The 24,407-nt window shown below is 36.6% G+C and overlaps 1 protein-coding gene across 1 annotated transcript in view; it reads left to right on the top strand.

Moving 5' to 3' along the window:
- GALNTL6 (polypeptide N-acetylgalactosaminyltransferase like 6) overlaps positions 1-24,407 on the top strand; it is a 1,183,510-nt gene that overhangs the window by 513,764 nt on the left and 645,339 nt on the right. The window contains exon 4 of the mRNA XM_068552792.1: positions 24,159-24,325. Coding sequence (XP_068408893.1) covers positions 24,159-24,325 — 167 coding nt within the window. The remainder of the gene's footprint in view (positions 1-24,158; positions 24,326-24,407) is intronic.

Below are 24,407 nucleotides of genomic sequence, written 5' to 3'. Positions count from 1 at the left end.
GTCAGTGCTTTGGAAAATACTCCAGCAGTTCCTCAAATAATTAAACGCAGAGTTACCATATGACCTAGCAGTTCTCCTTTTAGGAATATACCCAAGAGAAATGAAAACATGTCCATACAAAACGTACACATGAATGTTTACAGCAGCGTTACTCATAATAGTCAAAAGGTGGAAACAACCCAGATATCCACCAGTAAATCACTGGATAAACAAAATGTGGTATATCCACAAAATGGAAGATTATTCAGTCATGAAAAGGAATAAAATACTTATAAATGCTACATCTTGGATTAACATTGAAAACATTATGCTAAATGAAAAAAACAGGTCCAAAATTCCACATAATATATGATTTTATTTGTATGAATATCCAGAGGAGGAAACTCTGAGAAACAGAAAGTAAACAGCGGTCTCTAGGGCTGTGAGTGGATAAAGAACAGGGGAGTTATAACTAAGGCTATGAGATTTCTTTTTAAGTTGATGAATATATTCTAAAATCTTTTGTGCTAATGGTTGCACATATCTGTGGATAAACTAAAAAATCAATGAATTGTACGCTTTAACTGGTACAACAAATAAATTAGATGGTATGTGAATATCTCAGTAAAGCTGTTTGAAAAAAAGATAAATCACTCTCAGTTTTCTCCTAGTCAAATAATGTTATTTACTTCGTTTTTACCAAATCAAGTGATTAATTACTCCGCTAGACCTTCTCATCTGAATCCATGTCATAAGTATGAATCTCTAGAGTTCTCTAACTGGTGTGTAGTGATAAGTACCTATTATTTTTTTGTGAGATTCAACTGTTGCAGTAACAGAAACACTTATTTTCTGATAAAATTCCATGAAAAATCTGGAACTCCTGCTGCGGAAAGCATTCTTTTTCTTCTCTACAAAAGTGGAGAAGTTAGTTTTTAATATTTAAAAATATTTCGTTCATTATTCTGGCTTAAATTTAATCCCATGTGATAAAAACATCACTACTTCCATATCTGTAAAATGACCCCTATAACTGGTATTTCCCTCCAGCAATCAGCCCCAACTTCTAATAGATATTGATTTCCTCAGCTTCCACCAGATCTTCAGAGCCCTAATTTGACTCCAGACACTACAATGCCGCCAACATTTTTCTTGCCCAAGTCACTCATACCTTCCATGTTGCCAGAATCCAAAGTATTTTACAGTCTTTGTCTTGTGAAACTTTACAGCACAATTTGCACTTTGTCCCCCTCTCGTTTTTAAGCATTCTTGTCTCTGTTTCAAGGAATGGAAACACTCTTACTTTTTCTTCCAGTGCCTTTCAGTCACTTCTGCAAACAGATCCTCTTTATCTGATGACTAGATGTCATAGTTCATTGTTACTCCGTACTGGCCCTCAGTTTCTTCATTTTATTTACTCTCTTTGCCAACCTCATCCACCAAGGCCTATTAATTCCATCTCTAAAATGTGAAGCCAAAATGGGTCTGGAAAGCATCCCTTCCCTTAAACTCAACTATATCTGCCATCATCTCTTAATTGGAATCCTGGGATAACTTCATAACTGGACCTCACACACTCCCTCTGGCTCCTGTGCTGTGCATTCAGCAGAGTGAGCTGCAGTGAGCCTTGAGAACTAGGGCAGATCATTTCCCCTCCCTTCTGTCTAAAATACTTACAAGATTCCCTGTTGCACTGCAAACACCAACACCAACCTCCGTAGTCTGGTCCCTGCCTATCTCTGGTCTCCCCTTTTACCCTTCCTTCTGTGTTCACTGTGTTTCTGCCCCATTGCCACAGTGAATACACAGCTGCATAAACCAAGGAACTCTTTTGTTCCTTAGTACAGGCATAAAATATAATATTAGATTAAAGTATTAATCATAGTACCATATAAATTATTAACTTACAAAATAAGTTCCCAAATAAATTAATAACTAATGATTACCCTCCCCTACCCCCAAACCCACATATATTCAGCAGCCCAAACTAATTTTTCAGGCCTGTCAAAGGCAAATAAGTTACCAGTTATCACTGCTTTATCAAACCCACCTGGCATGGCAAGATTAGAACAGAAAAACAGTGTGACTAAAACCAGCCATTGAAAATTGAATAAGCTGACATTAAAACAATTACTATGTAAATTGGTGCTTGGAAATGACATACAGATATGCTGTATAGTCTGCTTGTCAGTAGCCAGATGCCAGGTTGACATTTTATTCTGTTACAATTGAGAATGAGACCGAGAGAACTTTAGCTGAACCAAAATGGCTTTGCAAGAAGGCATACAATGGCAAAAAGTTAAAAGAAAATAAAGAAGTTTTCTTCCCTTCCTGAACATAAACGATTTCTTTGATAAGATTTAAAAAATTGTGGTTCACTAACAATCATACACTTAGCTATTCTGATAATTCCTAATCTTGTTAGGAAATCTGTTTAAAACAGAACTTCACACAATTGTCTGAATTGTCATCTATCAGGAAAGGCATTTTACAAGGATTTTGATAGACAGGTAATAAATCACTTAATTTAGGGTCTGTCCAAGGTGCTGTAAACTGGAACTTGTGAATGTATCAAAAGGTGGTCAAAAGGTACAAAAAAAAAAACAAACCTAGTCTGCAATAGCCATGAGGTCAAACACTGTAGTATTTTGAATTGTTTTCCCTCCCACACGTATCCCAGTTAAACTGACTGGAACTGGGTTGGCACTCTTTTTATCACCATTTCAGAGAATTTTCATGATTGTTACAAAATAGAACAAAATAATAAACACTTCGAATGTTGGGCCCTAAAGGAAGCCCATAATATAACTCCCTGCCTGTTTATTATTATCATTACTATGCAATAATATTTTAGTACATCTAGTATTACATGAAAAATGTCCCAAGTGTTATATGTTTCACATGAAGGATATATGTATGTGCGTGTGTGTGTGTGTGTGTGTGTGTGTGTATATATATATATAAATATATATAGATCAATAAGTTGGCTTAATTTACTTACATTTACTGAATCCTACAGTCAATAATTTTGTAATCAACCTTTGTTTTTCAGTGGCACATGGAATATTTACCCAAATAGACCTACGTTTATGAATAAATAACTCTCAATAAATTTCAACAGATTGAATAATACTATGTTCTCTGACCAAATTTGAATTAAATTAAAAATCACTAAAAATAATATATGCAGAAAAGTTGCAAATATTTAGAAATTAAATAACACATTTATGAATTACCTACAGGTCAAATGTGAAACTGGAAAAATTAAAAAGTATTTCAAGTGGAATGTTAATGTAACTACATCCCAAAGCTTGTGTATAGGCTTTACATATAAAGCACTGCTTATAGGAAAATGTGTAGGTTTAAATGTTTAAATTAAGTATGAAAATTTTCAAATTAATCATCTAGGTAAATAAGTATAAAAAAGGAAATAATAAATCAATGACTTTGTCGAAAAGGTTATAATTTCAAAATTTAGAATTTTGAGTGGATTAATAAAATTTCTAAATCCCCAGCAATTACCTCTAAGGAAAAACAAAAGAGGGAGAAACTACCAAGTACCAATATCAGTATGAAAGAATGGGAATTATTCAACTTCCAATAGACATTTAAGTTATAATAAAGGGATGTTATAAACATCATCATGCAAAAAATTTGACACTTAGGTGAAATATAAAATTTTCTTGACGATTCAATGGAAAATGTCCTAAAATGAAGCAGAAAATCTGAATATCACTATAGCTATCAAATATATGACATCTGGAGCTTCCCTGGTGACGCAGTGGTTAAGAATCTGCCTGCCAATACAGGGGACACAGGTTCGAGCCCTGGTCTGGGAAGATCCCACATGCTGCGGAGCAACTAAGCCCATGAGCCACAACTACTGAGCCTGTGCTCTAGAGACCACGAGCCACAGCTACTGAGTCCACATGCCACAACTACTGAAGCCCGCGCGCCTGGAGCCCATGCTCTGCAACAAGAAAAGCCACTGCATTGAGAAGCCCACACACTGCAATGAAGAGTAGTCCCCGCTCGCCACAACTAGAGAAAAGCCCACGAGAAACAACGAAGACCCAACACAGCCAAAAATAAAATAAATAAATTTATTAAAAAAATATATATATGACATCTGTAATTAATAGCCTGCCAACAGCATTCTGGTTTCTGGAGAAGAAGGAGTAAACACATGCTACTGTCATCCCACTGAACTCACCTATCAGATCTATACAGATGTATGGTCCAGCTAATTGACAGTGTTGGAAAAAATAGCAATAGGTGGAGGAGGGAAGGACATGAGAATTCAAAACAGCAATAAAATAATGCCGAGTTCTTGAGTTCCTGAAAACATGTTAGACAGTTGAAAACAAAAATACAATATTCCTGATGGTTTTCCATGTATATAAACATGAGACAACTATAGCATAAAAGAGAGGGTGTAAAGAGACCTATATGGTAATAAGATTTGTATATTATATAAAAGTGAAGTGGTACAGTATTAATTCTAAATAGACTTGAAACAGAAAGTATGTACTTTCTAATCCCTAAAACTACCACTAAAATATTATGCAAAATAACATCGAAATCACAATGGATGCATTAAAATAGAGTACTAAAAGATGGAAAAATAACCCAAAGAATGTAGAAAAGGGGAAATATAAAATGTAAAGATAAAACAGAAAAAACTCAACCTCAAAACAGCAGAATATATATTCTTCTCAAGTGTGCATGAAACACTCATCAAGTCAGGCCATATCCTGGGTCATAAAACAAAGACTACAAGTTTGAAAAGATTGAAATCATACAAAGTATATTCTCTGACCATAATAATAGAATTAAATTAAAAATTAAACGACAGGAAGATAACAGGAATATCGCCATTCAATTGGAAGTAAAAAACACATTTTTAAGTAATCACTATATCTAAAAGGAAGATTCAAGGGAAATTGGAAAATATTTTGAAATAAAAATATTTCTTAAAACTTTGATATATTTAAAGAAATACTTAGAATAAACTCATTCTAATCATCTGTAATTCAATGCTTGTAAAAAGAATGAAAAATGGCCTTAAATCAATAAGCTTTCACCTTAAGAACTGGAAAAGAAGATTTATTATTATTATTATGAAGATTTATTATTTCAAAATAAATCCGAAGAGTAAACTTCTTGTAATTTTTGGATTATCTGTATTTCCTTGCAGTTCTCTCAACTTTTGCTTCATATATTTCTATTATTAGCTGCATAAATATTTGGATTGTTATGTCCTCCTGATAAACTGACCTTTTTATGAAGAAATAAACTTTTATATCTTGGTACTATTCTTTGCTTTGAAATCTATTTTGTTGGCTATATTAAAGCCACCTTAGCTTTCTTTTTATTAGTGTTGGCATCGTATATATTCTGTGCATTTACTTTTAAATGTATTTGCATCTTTACATTAAGAATGAGTTTCTTGGAGGCAACAGAGATCAGTCAGCTTTTTATGTGCATGTTTAGACCATTTACATTCAATATAATTTTTGATATGTTTTACCCAAATATATCACATTACTATTGCTTTTCTATTTGTAAACCATTAAGCCTTTTCTCCCTTTCTTCTGTTTCTAACTTCTTTTGAATTAATTACATATGTAATCATTCCATTTAGTCTTTTTGGGGGAGGGCATAGTAGATATAACTATGTTATTTTAATTTATGTTGTGTTATTTTAATGGTTGCTTTAATGCTGATGGAATATAACAATGTATCATGGTCTACTTTTAAGTAATATTATATGACTTCATTTGTAATAAAAGGACCAGATAACAGTATACATCCATTTCTCCACTTCTGGCCTTTATGCTATTGTTGCCATATATTTTGTTTCAACTTATGTTATAAATGTCAAAATATGTTGCTATTTTTTTTGCTATAGACTAATCACTTATCTTTTTAAATGATTTAAGTAAAATAAAATAGTAATTTTATCACTTTCCCACAAAATTCTTATTTTGTGTGACTTAAACAATAGAAATTTATTTTCTCATGATTCCGGATGGTAGAGTCTGAGGTCAAGATGTCAGCAGGTTTGCTTTCTTCTGAGACCTTTCTCATGTTCATGTAGATGGCCATCTTCACCCTGTGTCTTCACCTGGTCTTCTCTCGATGTCTGTTTGTGTCCAGATTTTCTTGTCTCATAAAAACACCATTCATGTTGATTTAGGGTCCACCCTAATAACTTCATTTTAACTTAATTACCTCTTTTAAGACCCTACCTCTAAATACAGTCACATTCTGAGGTACTGAAGCTAAGACTTGAGCAGATGAATTTATGGAGAATACAGTTGATTCATAACACTTACATAACCATGTGAATTTTAGAATAAATTTCTCATAAACAAAAAGACACCTGGGATTTTTATGTGGATTGTGTTGAATCTGTACACAAATTTGGGGAATATTGCCATCTTACTATTGTTTTCTGATCCAGAGCACAGGATGTGTTTCCATTTATTTAGATGGCCCTGTAATCTCTTTCAATAATGATTTGTAGTTTTTAACATACAAGTCTTGAGCTTGTTTTGTTAAATATTTTTCTAAGTAATTTCTTCTTCTTCATGCTATTGCAAATGACGCTGTCATCTTAATTTTATTTTTAACATTTTTTATTGCTGATCTATAGAAGTACATTTGATTTTGTATATTGAGCTTGTATTGTGTAACTTTACTGAGATTATTCTAATTTGTGCGCAGGTATGTTTGTGTGTGTTTTTGCATGTGTGTATTATTTAGAATATATAATGCCATATACAAGTAGAAATAGTTTTAATTCTTTCTTTTCTATTTGAATGCCTTTTATTTTATTATCTTGCCTAATTTCCTTGAGGAGAAGTACCAGTACAATGTTAAATAGAAGTGGTGAGAGCAGACCTCCTTGTCTTGTTCCTTATCTTAGGAGGAAACTAGTCTGTCTTGGAGCCTTCACCCTGAATGTGAGCTGTATTAGGGTGATTGGAATCCAACATTGTTGGCCTGCCCTCTTTTTGTGGTCATGGTGGGGGAAGTGAGCCCTAGGTCTCTTAATTACATTTGCTGACATGGAGCTTTTGCAGCAGAGCTATTTAGTATAAGAGTTTCTGCTGTGCTGTCTCTTCCAGGGTGCCCACAAAATTCTTTTATGTTGCTTTGTATTTTTTATTTTTTGTCTATATATAGGCTTCCATTTAATATAATTGTTCTGAAGAAATTCCTGTAACATTTACTTTTGTGTGGGTCTCCTGATGAATGAGTTCATTCAATATTTGTATGTCTGAACTTTTTTTGTTTTACCTTTGTCTTTTAAATGTATTTTCATTGACTAAAGAAAACTAGGTTGATTTTTTTTCTCTTTTTTTGAATTTTTCTTTACTTAAAGATGCTTCTCCACTCCCTTACTATCTTGCATCATTTTTGACAAGAAGTCTGCTGTCACTCTTAGCTGTTTTCCACTAGACTTATGTGTCTTTTTTCTCTGGTTACTTTAAAGATGGTCTCTTTATCACTGATTTTAACAGTTGAATTATGGTAGGCATTAATGTAGTTTTCTTCATGTTTATTGTGCTCAGATTTCGTTGACCTTTTTGAAGCTTAGTGCTTCACATTTTCATTAAATCTTGAAAACTTTCATATATATCTTCAAATACTTTTTTATGTCTCCCTTGCCTTCTTTTTGGATACTTTAAGTACACACGTTAGGCCTCTTGAAGTTGTCCCACAATACTGCTGCTCTGTTCATTTTATGTTCTGACTTTTTTTCTTCTTTTTTGTTAATTTTGGACAGTTCTATTTTCATGTCTTCAAGTTTACTGATCTTTTCTTTGGCAATACCTAATCTGCCTTAAATTTTGTCCAATGTATTTTTCATCTCATATACTGTAGTTTTACTCTCTAGAAGTTGTATTTGGGCATTTTTAATATCTTCTGTGACTCTTAACATGTTCATGTATCCCTTTAGCTTCTTGAACATCTAGAAAACAGCCACAATAACTATTTTAATATCATTGCCTAGTCTATCATCTGTGTCATTTCTGTGTCAATTTCACTTAAATGATTTTTTCATTTGATTTCATATTTTCCTGCTTCTTTGAGAGGTTTGTAGTTTCTATTGGTTGTCAGACATTTGAATTTTACTTTTTAAGGTGTAAAATATTTTGATATTCCTATAAGTATAATTGAGCTTTTACCTGTGATACAATACAATTACTTAGAAACAGTTTGATACTGTTAAGTATTGCTCTAAAGCTTTGTTAAGTTGAACCAGAACTGTATTTAGTCTTGGGCTAATTGTCCATCCTTTCTAACCCTTTTTCCAATACTCTACCCAATTCTCCATGAGATATAAGTTTTTTCATTAGTCCTGCTGAGAACAAGAAGTATTTCATGCCCTGTATGAGTTATTGATCCCTCTAATCTTTTCTGGTGGTTCATTCCTCAGTTCAGGGTTGTTTCTTCACACACATGCACTTACCAGTACTCAGCTGAAGACTCAAGGGGACTCTGTAGATCTCCTAGGTTTTTTTCTATACAGTACTCTCCTTTAGAGAGAGAATTGTATGCTGCAAACTCTGTCTACCTTGATAACCCTAGATTCTTGGCTTTATTTCCACAATTTAGGGAGATCACTTGGATCCACTTGGGTTTCTCCTAACTTCATCATTGCCTGGAATTTCAGTCTAGAGTATAAGCAGGCCAACTTGTTTGTTTCCTGTTTCTTAAAGATATCTATATTTTTTGGCCAATGTCTTGAAAACCATTGTTTCATATTTTTATTTATTTATTTATTTATTTTTGGCTCTGTTGGGTCTTCGTTTCTGTGCGAGGGCTTTCTCCAGTTGCGGCGAGCGGGGGCCACTCTTCATCGCGTTGCGCGGGCCTCTTACTGTCACGGCCGCTCCCGTTGCGGAGCACAAGCTCCAGACGCGCAGGCTCAGTAGTTGTGGCACACGGGCTTAGTTGCTCCGTGGCATGTGGGATCCTCCCAGACCAGGGCTCGAACCCGCGTTCCCTGCATCGGCAGGCAGATTCCCAACCACTGCGCCACCAGGGAAGCCCCATTGTTTCATATTTTTAATCTAGCTGTTTAGTTGGTCAAGTGGAAGGGTACATATGGTCCATGTTACTCCGTCTTTGTTAAAAGAGGAAATCTTAGTGATAATCTGAGCTAGAAATATTATTAGCTGGAAATAGCAAAGCTCTCTATTTTTATTAAAATATACAACACTAATAAAGGAATATTAGATATAATGGGCATAATGTCTGTTTATTTTATTGTCCTAATAGTGTAATCTAGTGATCCAGATGGCCCATTGGTTCAGTGGTCCAGGCCCTCTTAGAGCCTGTATTCAAACTTTTGTTTCCAGAAGTATTAACGGAGAATAGATAATACATTTCACAGAAATGTTTGGTCTAATAAAGTAATTGCCTACCTCTCTTTAAAATATTACAACATTTATATAATTTAATTGATTGCATTAATATAAAGATGTCTTAAAAGGCCAATGATAGAATGGCATTTCCAAAAGATTATGTAGTCAAAACCAAAGAATGTAGGATTCTAGTTCTTTGCCCTGTGTTACCCAGCTGTGTGAGTTATAAATACCTTTCAAAAAATTGTAAACTGTTTGGGTCAGGAATAGTGCCCCATCACTGTATAACCTCTTCACCCACTACACTGTTTTACCAAATTGATTGTTAAAATAATTTTTGTTTAACTCTCTAAAACTCTAAATGTCTCAATTTTCAATTAAAAGAGGGACTAAACTTGATGATACCATAAGTGTGGTTGCAGCTCTAAAAATGTGCCTACAGCTAACTATGCTCCTGTAGATGGGACACCTCGAATATATATGATCAGGTTTTTCTTGTTTTTTTTTTTTTTCTTTGTCTGTGAAGAAACGGAATCTCTTTAATGTTTCCATATAATATAGTATAACAGGCAGTTTCCTTTTTCCTATTTCCTTTTTTATTTGAAAGAAGGCAGAAGACTAAGATGGTCGTGTTCATTTGTGTTGTTTGCCCACTATTTCTGGCTATAATTCTTCTGCACTATATAGGATTGCACTTCCTGGGCCCTCATGCCAGGTGAATAGTTCCGACCAGTTATTTGTAAGCAGAGAGAACTATGTCGTTTTAGAGACAGACCATTTAATTACCAGCTTTGAGACCCATCACTGTTCTCATTGACCTCTGGCACAGTGACTGACAGTGGTCCAAATGTTGGCTGTTCTCAGTGACAACAGGCAGAGACCCTCTAGCAAACCAGTGATGAATAAGCAGAAGATGCAAGAAAGAGAATATTCACTTTTTTGAGTCATTGGGATTTGGGGTTATTTTTGACCATAACGTAACACCCTGACTGATCTGTTTAATATAAATAGATAGAAAAATCCAGTAAAACAAAAAATAAAGTCATACTTTAGATAAGCTAACAGAATGATCTAAGGATTAAAATATGCAAATCCTTTCAGTCAAACATTCTAGTCAAATCTTGCAGTCTGAAAATTTGAATTTTTAAAATGTGAGTTTTGACAGTGTCCAAAACTAAATACTCAGGCTTAGGCAGTGAGAAAGAATGTTTATGAAGGTCTTAAGAACCTTAAATGCAAGTTTACCTAAACGCTCACAGTATAAAGGTTGACATTCTTGCATGAACAATAAAATATCTCTTTTAGACAAAAAAAATCACAAATAAGTCTAGTACTTATTTCATATATCTCTATTTTTTTTTAAAAATTGGCTTATTCCTATAGTCAAAAGAACCACTTATTTTTTGTGAAACCAATGAAATTATGAAGATAAATTAACGTAACTCTGAAAGGAATGACAGTTAAGTATGTTTAAAATAAACAATGCTGTTAAACTAAATCTATTTTTAAATCTCTCAGTTTATTAAATGCCAGTAGAGAATATCAGAAAATGTGTGTGTTCTATTTTGGGGAAACTAAGAAGCCTATGAGAAATTTTCTATTGAATTTTATTTTCATTACTGTGAATGGTTTAGCAGAATGTTTACAGACTGATTTGGTTTTTTGTCAGCTTTTAAAATGCCTTCATGATTTGTCATTTCTCACAAGTAGCTTTTTAAGAATTTAAACTATTTCTTTCGTCTCTCTGGTGCATTTAAGAATGTTTTTTCCATTCATTTAGATAAATTGTTACTTAACAAAGGCATGTCCTCATCTCTGAGCCATTCCTTAACTCCAAGTTAATTTTATGTGAAGGCTTATTTGAAAATAATACAGCAATATGAAATGCAATAATACAGGCATCTTCACCCATATTCCTATAAACTTAATGCAACAAATGTTTTAAATTGTCCCTATTTTCTTTTTATAAATTTGCTGCCTATAAATTTGTAACCATAAGCATACAAATTGTCTGACTTCATTTTACTTATTTCTTCAACACAGTTCCACAGTGCCACATTGTCTTCCCATTTCGCAAATTTCCCATTCTCAGCCTGACTTGAGATTAAATCTAAAATACACAGGTTGCAGATTCTTAATAAAACCCTGGATACTCTTCAGTATTTGTAGTAATAATGAGAAGCAGTCATCTGGACCTCAACTTGGCCAATGAATGGCTGACTTTGAGAATGAATTCAATTTCCTTTGGAGCAGCTTAAGTGCTAGAATAACTAAGTATAATTTAATCAGTTCAAGCACTATCACAAACAAGCTGATTTTCCTTAGCGTAAAAATCAGATCAGCACCCTCATTATTTTTGCCCAGAGTATTACAGTCTCTAACCTTTTTTCCTTTCGTTTCTGCTGTCTTTGGTGCATCATTTGCCCGGATGCCAGGGGAATATGGAAACGTGATCCTGTCTTCCTCATCATTAACAATATGTTAACTACTTCACGTTGACTGCAGGCTAATGTCCAGATTTCTTAGAATCACTTCAAGATCGTACATGATCTGTTCTCAACATACAGACTCATCTATAAAGACTTCCCTAATTCTTTCAGACAAGGTTAACCATACTTCCTTTGGGCTTTTCATTGCCTGTGTGCCATCTATTATGTCACTTGTCTCATTTGAGTCAAATTATTTTATATATTTGTCCACTGGTCTGTGAATCCTTAAGGGAAGAAACCGTAATTTATTCATCTATGTATCATAAGTGTCTCTCACTTTCTCTCATGCAGTTCCCATCTCTCCTAGTTCCCTTCCACAGAGGACTTGACAGGTAAAACAGTAACTGTTAAAGTAACAACAATAACAGCAACAGTAATAATGATAGTTATTTATCAAACCCTTGCTATTATCAGATGTAATACTGTACTGAGCGCTTTGTATGGATTACCTAATTCTTATTACACATTATGAAGAAGGTATAACTTTTTGCTTCTTAATTGCTCCACATGAGAAAACTAACCTTATAGAAGTTAAATAATTTGCCTGTTGTCACACAGGTAGTAAGTGGCAAAGCCATCATTTAAACCTCGATAGTCTAATGTATAAAGTGTGATTTTTCAATATTTCAGGAATAATTATAAGCACAAAATATGAGTTTTCAGTGTGGTCTAATTGAAAAAATTAATTACAGACATCTATGTAAAGAAGGTAACTTTACTACTAATAGTCTACTAATTAGATTAAGGCTATTTTTAATGTAATTTGTGTACATAATTTTATGTGTACACACTGTACATATAAAAATAGTCCTGATAGCTGTATTTCATAGGCATAGAGTAGACTCTGAACAGATTATCAGTGATCATTAAAAAGTTGAAAGAAAGAGTAAAATGTACCTGTGACAGATTTTTTAAAATTATTTAAACATATCTCCAGGTGTAACAAACTGCAAGTTTCATAACACTACAGAAATAATTGTGTTTCTTAGGGAATTTTGACCATCACTCTGTATTCAAGGGACAATTCTTGCCAAGTGTAGTATAATTTATGCACCTATGTCTAAGATTGGGTTCCCTTAAAGCAGACTCTGAGACAGATGTGTCTGCAATAGTTTTAAAGAGGTAATCACAGAGTGAACCTGGGGAAGTAGGGTGAAGAAGTAAGACGGGGAAGGGAAAGCAGCGAGTAAAAGGTGCCTGGCCTGATGCTTATCCCTGTGGGCAACTGAGGCTCCATCTCACTGGAAAACCCTGGGAGATATTACAGAAAACACCTCAGATATGTCTCACCATAGGACTGCTTATTCCCCAACGTCATTGCTTGATACTTGCTCTAGGGGCATTGATTTTTTTTTTTTTTTCCTTAACATCTTTATTGGAGTATAATTGCTTTACAATGGTGTGTTAGTTTCCGCTGTATAACAAAGTGAATCAGCTATACATATACATATATCCCCATATCTTCCCCCTCTTGCGTCTCCCTCCCACTCTCCCTATCCCACCCCTCTAGATGGTCACAAAGCACCGAGCTGATCTCCCTGTGCTATGCGGCTGCTTCCCACTAGCTATTTTACGCTTGGTAGTGTATATATGTCCATGCCACCCTCTCACTTCGTCCCAGCTTACCCTTCCCCCTCCCCATGTCCTCAAGTCCATTTTCTACATCTGCATCTTTATGCCTGTCCTGCCCCTAGGTTCTTCAAGACCATTTTTTTCTCTTTTTTTAGATTCCATATATATGTGTTAGCATACGGTATTTGTTTTTCTCTTTCTGACTTACTTCACTCTGTATGACAGACTCTAGGTCCATCCACCTCACTACAAATGACTCAATTTCGTTTCATTTTATGGCTGAGTAATATTCCATTGTATATATGTGCCACATCTTCTTTATCCATTCATCTGTTGATGGACACTTAGGTTGCTTCCATGTCCTGGCTATTGTAAATAGAGCTGCAACGAACATTGTGGTACATGACACTTTTTGAATTATGGTTTTCTCAGGGTATATGCCCAGTAGTGGGATTGCTGGGTCGTATGGTAGTTCTATTTTTAGTTTTTTAAGGAACCTCCATACTGCTCTTCACAGTGGCTGTATCACTTAACATTCCCACAAACAGTGCAAGAGTGTTCCCTTTTCTCCACACCATCTCTAGCATTTATTGTTTGCAGATTTTTTTTTTTTTTTTTTTTTTTTTTTTTTTTGCTTTTCTCACTTTCTTCTACAGAGCGATTATGTTTACAGGTACTTTAAGCTTTGGATGAGTCTCTGGTTAATTCAGTTTATAGATAAAAGAAGAACTAATTCAACCTAAAGTTCACCATAGAATTTTTTTCTTTTTTTTTAAATTATTTTTTAAATTTTATTTATTTTTTTATACAGCAGGTTCTTATTAGTTACCCATTTTATACATGTTAGTGTATATATGTCAGTCCCAATCTCCCAGTTCATCACAGCACCACCACCACCCTCCGCTGCTTTCCCCCCCTTGGTGTCCACACGTTTGTTCTCTTGTTTGTAGATTTTTTGATGATGGCCGTTCTGACCAGTGTGAGGTGATACCTCACTGTAGTTTTGATTTGCACTTCTCTAATGATTAGTGATGTTGAGTATCCTTTCATCTGTTTGTTGGCAATCTGTATATCTTCTTTGGAGAAATGTCTATTTAGGGCTTCTGCCCATTTTTGGATTGGGTTGTTTGTTTTTTTGATATTGAGCTGCATGAGCTGCTTGTAACTTTTGGAGATAAATCCTTTGTCAGTTGCTTCGTTTGCAAATATACTCTCCCATTCTGAGGTTGTCTTTTCGTCTTGTTTATGGTTTCCTTTGCTGTGCAAAAGCTTTTAAGTTTCATTAAGTCTCATTTGTTTATGTTTGTTTTTATTTCCATTTGTCTAGGAGGTGGGTCAAAAAGGATCTTGCTGTGATGTATGTCATAGAGTGTTCTACCTATGCTTTCCTCTTAGAGTTTGGTAGTGTCTGGCCTTACATTTAAGTCTTTAATCCATTTTCAGTTTACTTCTGTGTATAGTGTTAGGGAGTGTTCTAATTTCATTCTTATACACGCTGTCCAGTTTTCCCAGCACCACTTATTGAAGAGGCTGTCTTTTCTCCATTGTATATCCCTGCCTCCTTTATCAAAAATAAGGTGACCATATGTGCGTGGGTTTACCTCTGGGCTTTCTATCCTGTTCCATTGATCTATATTTCTGTTTTTGTGCCAGTACCATACTGTCTTGATTACTGTAGCTTTGTTGTATAGTCTGAAGTCCAGGAGCCTGATTCCTCCAGCTCCGTTTTTCTTTCTCAAGGTCGCTTTGGCTATTCGGGGTCTTTTGTGTTTCCATATAAATTGTGAAATTTTTTGTTCTAGTTCTGTGAAAAACGCCATTGGTAGTTTGATAGGGATTGCATTGAATCTGTAGATTGCTTTGGTTAGTATAGTCATTTTCACAATGTTGATTCTTCCAATCCAGGAACATGGTATGTCTCTCCATCTGTTTGCATCATCTTTAATTTCTTTCATCAGTGTCTGATAGTTTTCTGCATACAGGTCTTTTGTCTCCTTAGGTAGGTTTATTCCTATGTATTTTATTCCTTTTGTTGCAATGGTAAATGGGAGTGTTTCCTTAATTTCTCTGTCAGATTTTTTATCATTAGTGTATAGGAATGCAAGAGATTTCTGTGCATTAATTTTGTATCCTGCTACTTTACCAAATTCATTGATTAGCTCTAATAGTTTTCTGGTACCATCTTTAGGATTCTCTCTGTGGTACCATGTCATCTGCAAACAGCGACAGCTTTACTTCTTCTTTTCCGATTTGGATTCTTTTTATTTCTTTTTCTTCTTTGATTGCTGTGGCCAAAACTTCCAAAGCTATGTTGAATAATACTGTTGAAAGTGGACAGCCTTGTGTTGTTCCTGATCTTAGAGGAAATGGTTTCAGTTTTTAACTATTGAGAATGATGTTGCCTGTGGGTTTTTAATATATGGCCTTTATTATGTTGAGGTAAGTTCCCTCTATGCCTGCTTTCTGGAGGGTTTTTATCATAAATGAGTGTTGAATTTTGTCGAAAGCTTTTTCTGCATCTATTGAGATGATCATATGGTTTTTCTCCTTCAGTTTGTTAATATGGTGTATTGCATTGATTGATTTGCGTATATTGAAGAATCCTTGCATTCCTGGGATAAACCCCACTTGATCATGGTGTATGGTCCTTTTAATGTGCTGCTGGATTCTGTTTCCTAGTATTTTGTTGAGGATCTTTGCATCTAAGTTCATCAGTGATATTGGCCTGTAGTTTTCTTTCTTTGTGACATCTTTGTCTGGTTTTGGTATCAGGGTGATGGTGGCCTCGTAGAATGAGTTTGGGAGTGTTCCTCCCTCTGCTATATTTTGGCAGAGTTTGAGAAGGATAGGTGTTAGCTCTTCTCTAAATGTTTGATAGAATTCGCCTGTGAAGCCATCTGGTCCTGGGCTTTTGTTTGTTGGAAGATTTTAAATCATAGTCTCAGTATCAGTGCTTGTGATTGGTCTGTTTATATTTTCTATTTCTTCCTGGTTCAGTCTCAGAAGGTTGTGCTTTTATAAGAATTTTTCCATTTCTTCCATGTTGTCCATTTTATTGGCATATAGTTGCTTGTAGTAATCTCTCATGATCCTTTGTATTTCTGCAGTGTCAGTTGTTACTTCTCCTTTTTCATTTCTAATTCTATTGATTTGAGTCTTCTCCCTTTTTTTCTTGAATAGTCTGGCTAATGGTTTATCAATTTTGTGTATCTTCTCAAAGAACCAGCTTTAAGTTTTATTGATCTTTGCTATATTTCCTTCATTTCTTTTTCATTTATTTCTGATCTGATCTTTATGATTTCTTTCCTTCTGCTAACTTTGGGGTTTTTTCTTCTTCTTTCTATAATTGCTTTAGGTATAAGGTTAGGTTGTTTATTTGAGGAGTGTCTTGTTTCTTGAGGTAGGATTGTCTTGCTATAAACTTCCCTAATAGAACTGCTTTTGCTGCATCCCATAGGTTTTAGGTCGTCGTGTTTTCATTGTCATTTGTTTCTAGTTATTTTTTGTATTCCTCTTGATTTCTTCACTGGTCTCTTGGTTATTTAGTAGTGTATTATTTAGCCTCCATGTGTTTGTATTTTTTACAGATTTTTTCCTGTAATTGATATCTAGTCTCATAGTGTTGTGGTCAGTAAAGATACTTGATACAATTTCAATTTTCTTAAATTTACCAAAGCTTGATTTGTGACCCAGGATATCATCTATCCTGGAGAATGTTCCACGAGCACTTGAGAAGAAAGTGTATTCTGTTTTTTTTGGATGGAATGTCCTATAAATATCAATTAAGGCCATCTTGTTTAATGTGTCATTTAAGGCTTGTGTTTCCTTATTTATTTTCATTTTGGATGATCTGTCCATTGGTGAAAGTGGGGTGTTAAAGTCCCTTACTGTGATTGTGTTCCTGTCGATTTCCTCTTTTATGGCCATTAGCATTTGCCTTATGTATTGAGGTGCTCCTGTGTTGGGTGGATAAATATTTGCAATTGTTATATCTTCTTCTTGGATTGGTCCCTTGATCATTATGTAGTGTCCTTCTTTGTCTGTTGTAATCGTCTTTATTTTAAAGTCTATTTTGTCTGATATGAGAATTGCTACTCCAGGTTTCTTTATATTTCCATTTGCATGGAATATATTTTTCCATCCCCTCACTTTCAGTCTGTATGTGTCCTTAGGTCTGAAGTTGGTCTCTTGTAGACAGCATATATACGGGTCTTGTTTTTGTATCCATTCAGCCAGTCTGTGTCTTTCGGTTGGAGCATTTAATCCATTTACATTTAAGGTAATTATCGATTTGTATGTTCCTATTACCATTTTCTTAATTGTTTTGGGTTTGTTATTGTAGGTCTTTTCCTTCTCTTGTGTTTCCTGCCTAGAGAAGTTCCTTTAGGATTTGTTGTAAAGCTGGTTTGGTGGTGCTGAATTGTCTTACCTTTTGCTTGTCTGTAAAGATTTTAATTTCTCCATCAAATCTGAATGAGATCCTTGCTGGGTAGAGTAATCTTGGTTGTAGGTTTTTCCCTTTCATCACTTTAAATATGTCCTGCCACTTCCTTCTGGCTTGCAGAGTTTCTGTTGAAAGATCAGCTGTTAACCTTATGGGGTTTCCCTTGTATATTACTTGTTTTTTCCCCTTGCTGCTTTTAATATTTTTTCTTTATATTTAATTTTTGATAGTTTGATTAATATGTGTCTTGGCGTGTTTCTACTTGGATTTATCCTGTATGGGACTCTGTGTGGTTTCTGGAGTTGATTGACTATTTCCTTTCCCATATTAGGGAAGTTTTCAACTATAATCTCTTCAAATATTTTCTCAGTCTTTCTTTTTCTCTTCTTCTTCTGCAACCCCTATAATTCGAATGTTGGTGCGTTTAATGTTGTCACAGAGGTCTCCGAGACTGTCCTCAATTCTTTTCATTCTTTTTTCTTTATTCTGGTCTGTGGTAGTTATTTCCACTATTTTACCTTCCAGGTCACTCATCCGTTCTTCTGCCTCAGTTATTCTGCCACTAATTTCTTCTAGAGAATCTTTAATTTCATTTATTGTGTTGTTCATCATTGTTTGTTTGCTGTTTAGTTCTTCTAGGTCCTTGTTAAACGTTTCTTGTATTTTCTCCATTCTATTTCCAAGATTTTGGATCATCTTTACTATCATTATTCTGAATTCTTTTTCAGGTGGACTGCCTATTTCCTCTTCATTAGTTTGGTCTGGTGGGTTTTTGCCTTGCTCCTTCATCTGCTGTGTGTTTCTCTGTCTTCTCATTTTGCTTAACTTACTGTGTTTGGGGTCTCCTTTTCACAGGCTGCAGGTTCGTAGTTCCTTTTGTTTTTGGTGTCTGCCCCAGTTAGTAAGGTTTGTTCAGTGGGTTGTGTTGGCTTCCTGGTGGAGGGGACTGGTTCCTGTGTTCTGGTGGATGAGGCTGGATCTTGTCTTTCTGGTGGGCAGGAGCGCATCCGGTGGTGTGTTTTGGGGTGTCTGTGACCTTAGTAAGATTTTAGGCGTGCTCTCTGCTAATGGGTGGGGTTGTGTTCCTGTCTTGCTAGTTGTTTGGCATAGGGTGTCCAGCACTGGAGCTTGCTGGTTGTTGAGTGGAGCTGGGTCTTAGCGTTGAAATGGAGATCTCTGGGGGAGCTTTCACTGTTTGATATTACATGGAGCCAGGAGGTCTCTGTTGGACCAGTGTCCTGAAGTCAGCTCTCCCACCTCAGAGGCACAGGCCTGACACCCGGCCGGAGCACCAAGACCCTTTCAGCCTCACAGCTCAGAAGAAAAGGGAGAAAAAAAGAAAGAAAGAAAGAAAGAAAACAATAAAGTAAAATAAAGTTATTAAAATACTAAAAAATTAAAAATAAAGAAAAAATTAAAACGCAATTAAAAAAAGAGAGAACGAAGAGAGCTACCAAACCGACAAAACGGATCCACCATTGATAACAATCGCTAAAAATCAATACTAAAAAAAAAGTGGACAGGCAGAACCTTCGGACAGATGGTAAGAGCAAAGCTATACAGACAGAATCACACAAAGTCCACTGCCTCAATTTTGGGATGATTCGTTGTCTATTCAGGTATTCCACAGATGCAGGTACATCAAGTTGATTGTGGGGATTTACTCTGCTGCTCCTGAGGCTGCTGGGAGAGATTTCCCTTTCTCTTCTTTGTTCGCACAGCTCCCGGGGTTCAGCTTTGGGCTTTGGCACTGCCTCTGCATGTAGGTCACCTAAGCGTGTCTGTTCTTTGCTCAGGCAGGACGGGGTTAAAGGAGCAGCTGATTTGCGGGCTCTGGCTCACTCAGGCCGGGGGGAGGGAGGGGTACGGAGGAGGCGGGGCGAGCCTGCACAGCAGAGGCATCGTGATGTTGCAGCAGCCTGAGGCGCGCCGTGCGTTCTCCCGGGGAAGTTGTCCCCGGATCACGGGAGCCTGGCAGTGGCGGGCTGCACAGGCTCCCGGGAGGCGCGGTGTGGAGAGTGACCTGTGCTCACACACAGGCTTCTTGGTGGCGGCAGCAGCAGCCTTAGCGTCTCCTGCCCGCCTCTGGGGTCCGCGCTGATAACCGCGGCTCGCGCCCGTCTCTGGAACTCATTTAGGCGGTGCTCTGAATCCCCTCTCCTCACGCACCGCGAAACAAAGAGGCAAGAAAAAGTCTCCTGTCTCTTCGGCAGCTCCAGACATTTTCCCGGACTCCCTCCCGGCTAGTTGTGGCGCACTAGCCCCCCTCAGGCTGTGTTCACGCCGCCAACCCCAGTCCTCTCCCTGCGATCCGATCCGACCGAAGCCCGAGCCTCAGCTCCCAGCCCCGCCCACCCCGGCGGGGGAGCAGACAAGCCTCTCGGGCTGGTGAGTGCTGCTCGGTGCCGCTCCTCCGTGCGGGAATCTCTCCGCTTTGCCCTCCGCACCCCTGTGGCTGCGCTCTCCTCCGTGGCTCCGAAGCTTCCCCCCTCCACCACCCGCAGTCTCCGCCCGCGAAGGGGCTTCCTAGTGTGTGGACACCTTTCCTCCTTCACAGCTCCCTCCCTCTGGTGCAGGTCAGTCCCTATTTTTTCTTTTTTCTTTTGCTCTACCCAAGTACGGGGGGAGTTTCTTGCCTTTTGGGAGGTCTGAGGTCTTCTGCCAGCGTTCAGTAGGTGTTCTGTAGGAGTGGTTCCACATGTAGATGTATTTCTGATGTATTTGTTGGTTGGAGGGTGATCTCCATGTCTCACTCCTCCGCCATCTTGAAGCTAGGGGCATTCATTTGCCCCAGAACTTTTGATCTGCCCTTTTTCAGAGACGAGAGAGCACATTCAGTTGGCTACCTGCTGGCACTTACCAGAGGATCCTCTTGGCAAGTGTTGGGATGGTGATGCTATGGAGATAGTGGCAGTGCCCTGGCATCAGTGCTGGAGCCTGTCACTGTTCCTCCCGTAAACCAGATCTTTTTCTGAGCTACACACATGTACACATAGATGGATAGATAGATAGAAAGATAGATAGATGGTAGATAGATAGATAGATAGATAGATAGATAGATAGATAGATAGATAGATATACACACATAGGTACACACATAGGTACACACATAGACAGATAGTTGTGTATATCATATATACGATTGCTCTGTTACCGAACTCAGATTCAGCTGCTCGCTGCTCAAAAGCCAATCATTCGAGAGGCAAGCGTCAGTAGAGAGGAAAGGTGCTTTAATCAGAAAAGCTGGCAATCTGGGGAGAAGGTGGACTTGTGTCCAGAGACCAGTTCTGAAGATTCTGCTCAGCCATGACAGTTTTTACAGGAGAAAAGGGGGAAGCATCTCAGGGAATCGTCAAGGCAGGAGGTTGGGTTCTGCATCATTCTCCATTGCATGCAGACTGGCTGACTCTCTCTTCACATGTCATCTTGCCTGCATGATCTGCCAGCAAGATTGCTAAGGGGATTGTTAGAGGCAGAAGCCCATGATTCTTTAACTACTTCATTCCCCATTCTTCTTTTTATCTAGGAAAAGAATCACCAGGTTAGACAAGGCATGGTGTGCGTTCAGGAGAGTGTTAAGTCAGGAGTTGGTTTCAATTGCTTAGTGATCTCATTCCTATAATTAGATTCTCTCAAGGTTAGAGGGGAACAGAAATGGGCCAACAGGAAAGGAGCAAAAGAGCTGGTTTCATGTTCAACTAGGTATCATTTTGACACCTCAAACTTAATGTGGTCAAAATTGAACTCATGTTTACCCTCAAGCCTTGCAACCCTCAAATGCCCCTTACACACTGTGCTCTGATGTAAGTCTGTAGTTCATAGATCAATTGCCCATGTCCAAAACATGGGAGTCCTCCTTAACTGTTTCTCCCAGACAGTTACTAAGTCATATCAGTTCTTTTCCTAAATATATCTCGTCTTTTGCAGGCCACTTTTAACTCTCACTTGCATTTCTACAGCACTTTGCGAATTGGTTCAGGGGCCTCTCTCAAATGCTTGTATGGCACCCTGTTACACTTCTACATATTGATTCCCCTTTAAAATTTTAACTGTCTCTTTACCCTTCTGTATCTCCTATTGTACTGTAAACATCTTAAAGTTGGAGAGTAGGTTTTTTTCATTCTTTTATCCCACTTTGCCACCTGGCTTAGAGAAAACCCTCAGCAAATCATTGGGACTTGAGAGCATGAATGAATAGAAGGATATTTTCACCTCCCCTGTGTGGTAATAATTTGAGCTTATACAGAAATTACTGAAAACATTTTTATGAGGAAAAGCCCTTTTTGCACATGATTAGTCTTGCATTCTCTTCTGTCTGCCTTTTTTTCTGAATGGATTGTAGATAGCTGTTGAACATCTCTTTAAAGCCCTAAGCCTATTGATTGCTTATCGTGTATTACTCTGAATGCAATTCTTATTTAATTAATAAGCAAGCGATATGTACAGTGTCTCCTCTTAATGTTTAAAAAATAATTTGCCTTCTTGGGGATATCAGTTACATTCCCAGAACACTGTTAGGTATGGTGTTTTGTATTATCCTGAGTATTGATACAGGAAAGCACATTTGTCTTGGGCTCTTGCCTTTGTTGAGAAGGATGGATGGCTCTACGTAATTATGATGAGATGTGCTGAATTAATTTAGCACTCTTTTCCAGATTTGTGCATTAGATGTGAAAGCATCCATCTCACTACACTCTCTTGGAAATCACTGACAGATCTGTTTCATATATTGCTTTTTAAAATTATTTTATGTTATCCTACAAGGAACTTCATTTTTTTTTCTAGTATTTTCATGCCCATTTCATGGTATCCTTTTGATGGTCTTTTCCAATGCTTTTCATTGTACTTGAAAACCTCTAAATCTCTTGTTTGATAAATATTGTTACAAATTTTAAAATTTAGATTAAATAATTGATAATAAAAGGACAAGATAAAAAAGAAATGCCTATATTTTATATTTAAATTATTTGTCTAAATTATTTCATTTTATTTTATCTTCCAGGATAGTTAAATATTTTTGCTTTAATTACGTTATATTCTATTATCTGAAGCCGCAAGGCAAGATCTCTTTGTTTTATATCCACAGTGATATTTAAGATATCCTATTGAGATCATAGTAAAATGAAGTGTTGAGATAACTGACTAAAAAACCATATTTTAAGTAATGTTTTGAAAATGCTGGTACATTTCTATACATCTTGGTAGAATCTATGTATACTTCAAATTCACACTATAATATCTGGACTAAACAGTAGCCAGTGTCTTGGCAAAAGATGAAATAATAGCTGTTCCTGTATTTAAACAGAAACCGCGTTTCTTTCCAGATTTCCACTCTCTTTTTGTTTGTTTGTTTGTCTGTTTGTTTTCATGTTATCCATGTCAGAAAAATCACTAAATTTGGTAATTGATTGAAATTTTATCCTATTTTAGTTTTGAAATAACTTAAAGATTTCACAAACTTAAATTAATTCATTATCTTTAATAAAGCTTGGGCAACTATGACCAGTGCTGAGCTAAGAATTAAATCAGATTTGAGACCAGCTTTCTGCCCTGATGTGGCTTATAAATGACTTAAATCACGAATATTGAAAGAATAGCCATGACGTATACTAAATTGCTTTTAACTATGCCAAAATTTAAAACCTACTTCCTATTTGGCATCTCAGATTGTTTTACAGTGAAAGCAACATGAGATTTCTCTGTATAGTTTTCATTAGGAATGTGATAGTGTCATGATTTGGATCTTAATGTAATCTTACCATGCAGTTGCATCAGTGTGTGATTATTTAAGATTAAATTTTCATTTATTTCACTTTAAGACTCTTTTCTCCCCTAGAGCCTTAAATACTACCCAGCTGTGGAAACAGACCACAACCAAAACTGATTAATTGGGCATAAATATTACAGAAGTTAAATTTCCAAACTTTCCCGGAAAGTTTAACGTTAGCTGTGTGCTCAGTGGAAATGATGTTAATACATATAATTTATCCTTATTACTATTAGAGAACATATTACCAAGAGCACAACATTTCAGCGTACTTCTTACCTTGTTTTCGAGCCACTGGTATAAGAGAGGATAAATAATTATGTCATTAAGAGTGAGTGTGAAAGGAGATCATTAATGAATTCCAGGAATGGGTAGACTAACTATGATGATGTAGAAGCTTTGGTTGGGAAAGTTCTAGGCAAAGTCTAATTTTCACAGTTGTCTGATAACACAATGAGTCAATGGCAGTATAAGACATATTCCAGTCTTGTGTCTGACATAGCCTTTCCTTCCTCTGTCATCTCCAGCTGTAAGCACAAGATGTACCTGGAAAGGCTACCAAACACCAGCATCATTATCCCATTCCATAACGAAGGCTGGACTTCACTCCTCCGGACCATCCACAGCATCATCAACCGAACCCCAGAAAGTCTGATTGCAGAAATCATCCTGGTCGATGACTTCAGTGATAGAGGTAAGATATTGTTAATAATATTTTATGTGATTCTCTTATCACCTACATAATCATTACGGGCTTTTAAAATAAGGCAGACGAT

Source organism: Eschrichtius robustus, chromosome 10, assembly GCF_028021215.1.
Source record: "Eschrichtius robustus isolate mEscRob2 chromosome 10, mEscRob2.pri, whole genome shotgun sequence".
Taxonomy (NCBI): domain Eukaryota; kingdom Metazoa; phylum Chordata; class Mammalia; order Artiodactyla; family Eschrichtiidae; genus Eschrichtius; species Eschrichtius robustus.
Note: the sequence above shows the minus strand (reverse complement) of the source record. Positions and strands in the feature narration are given on the sequence as shown.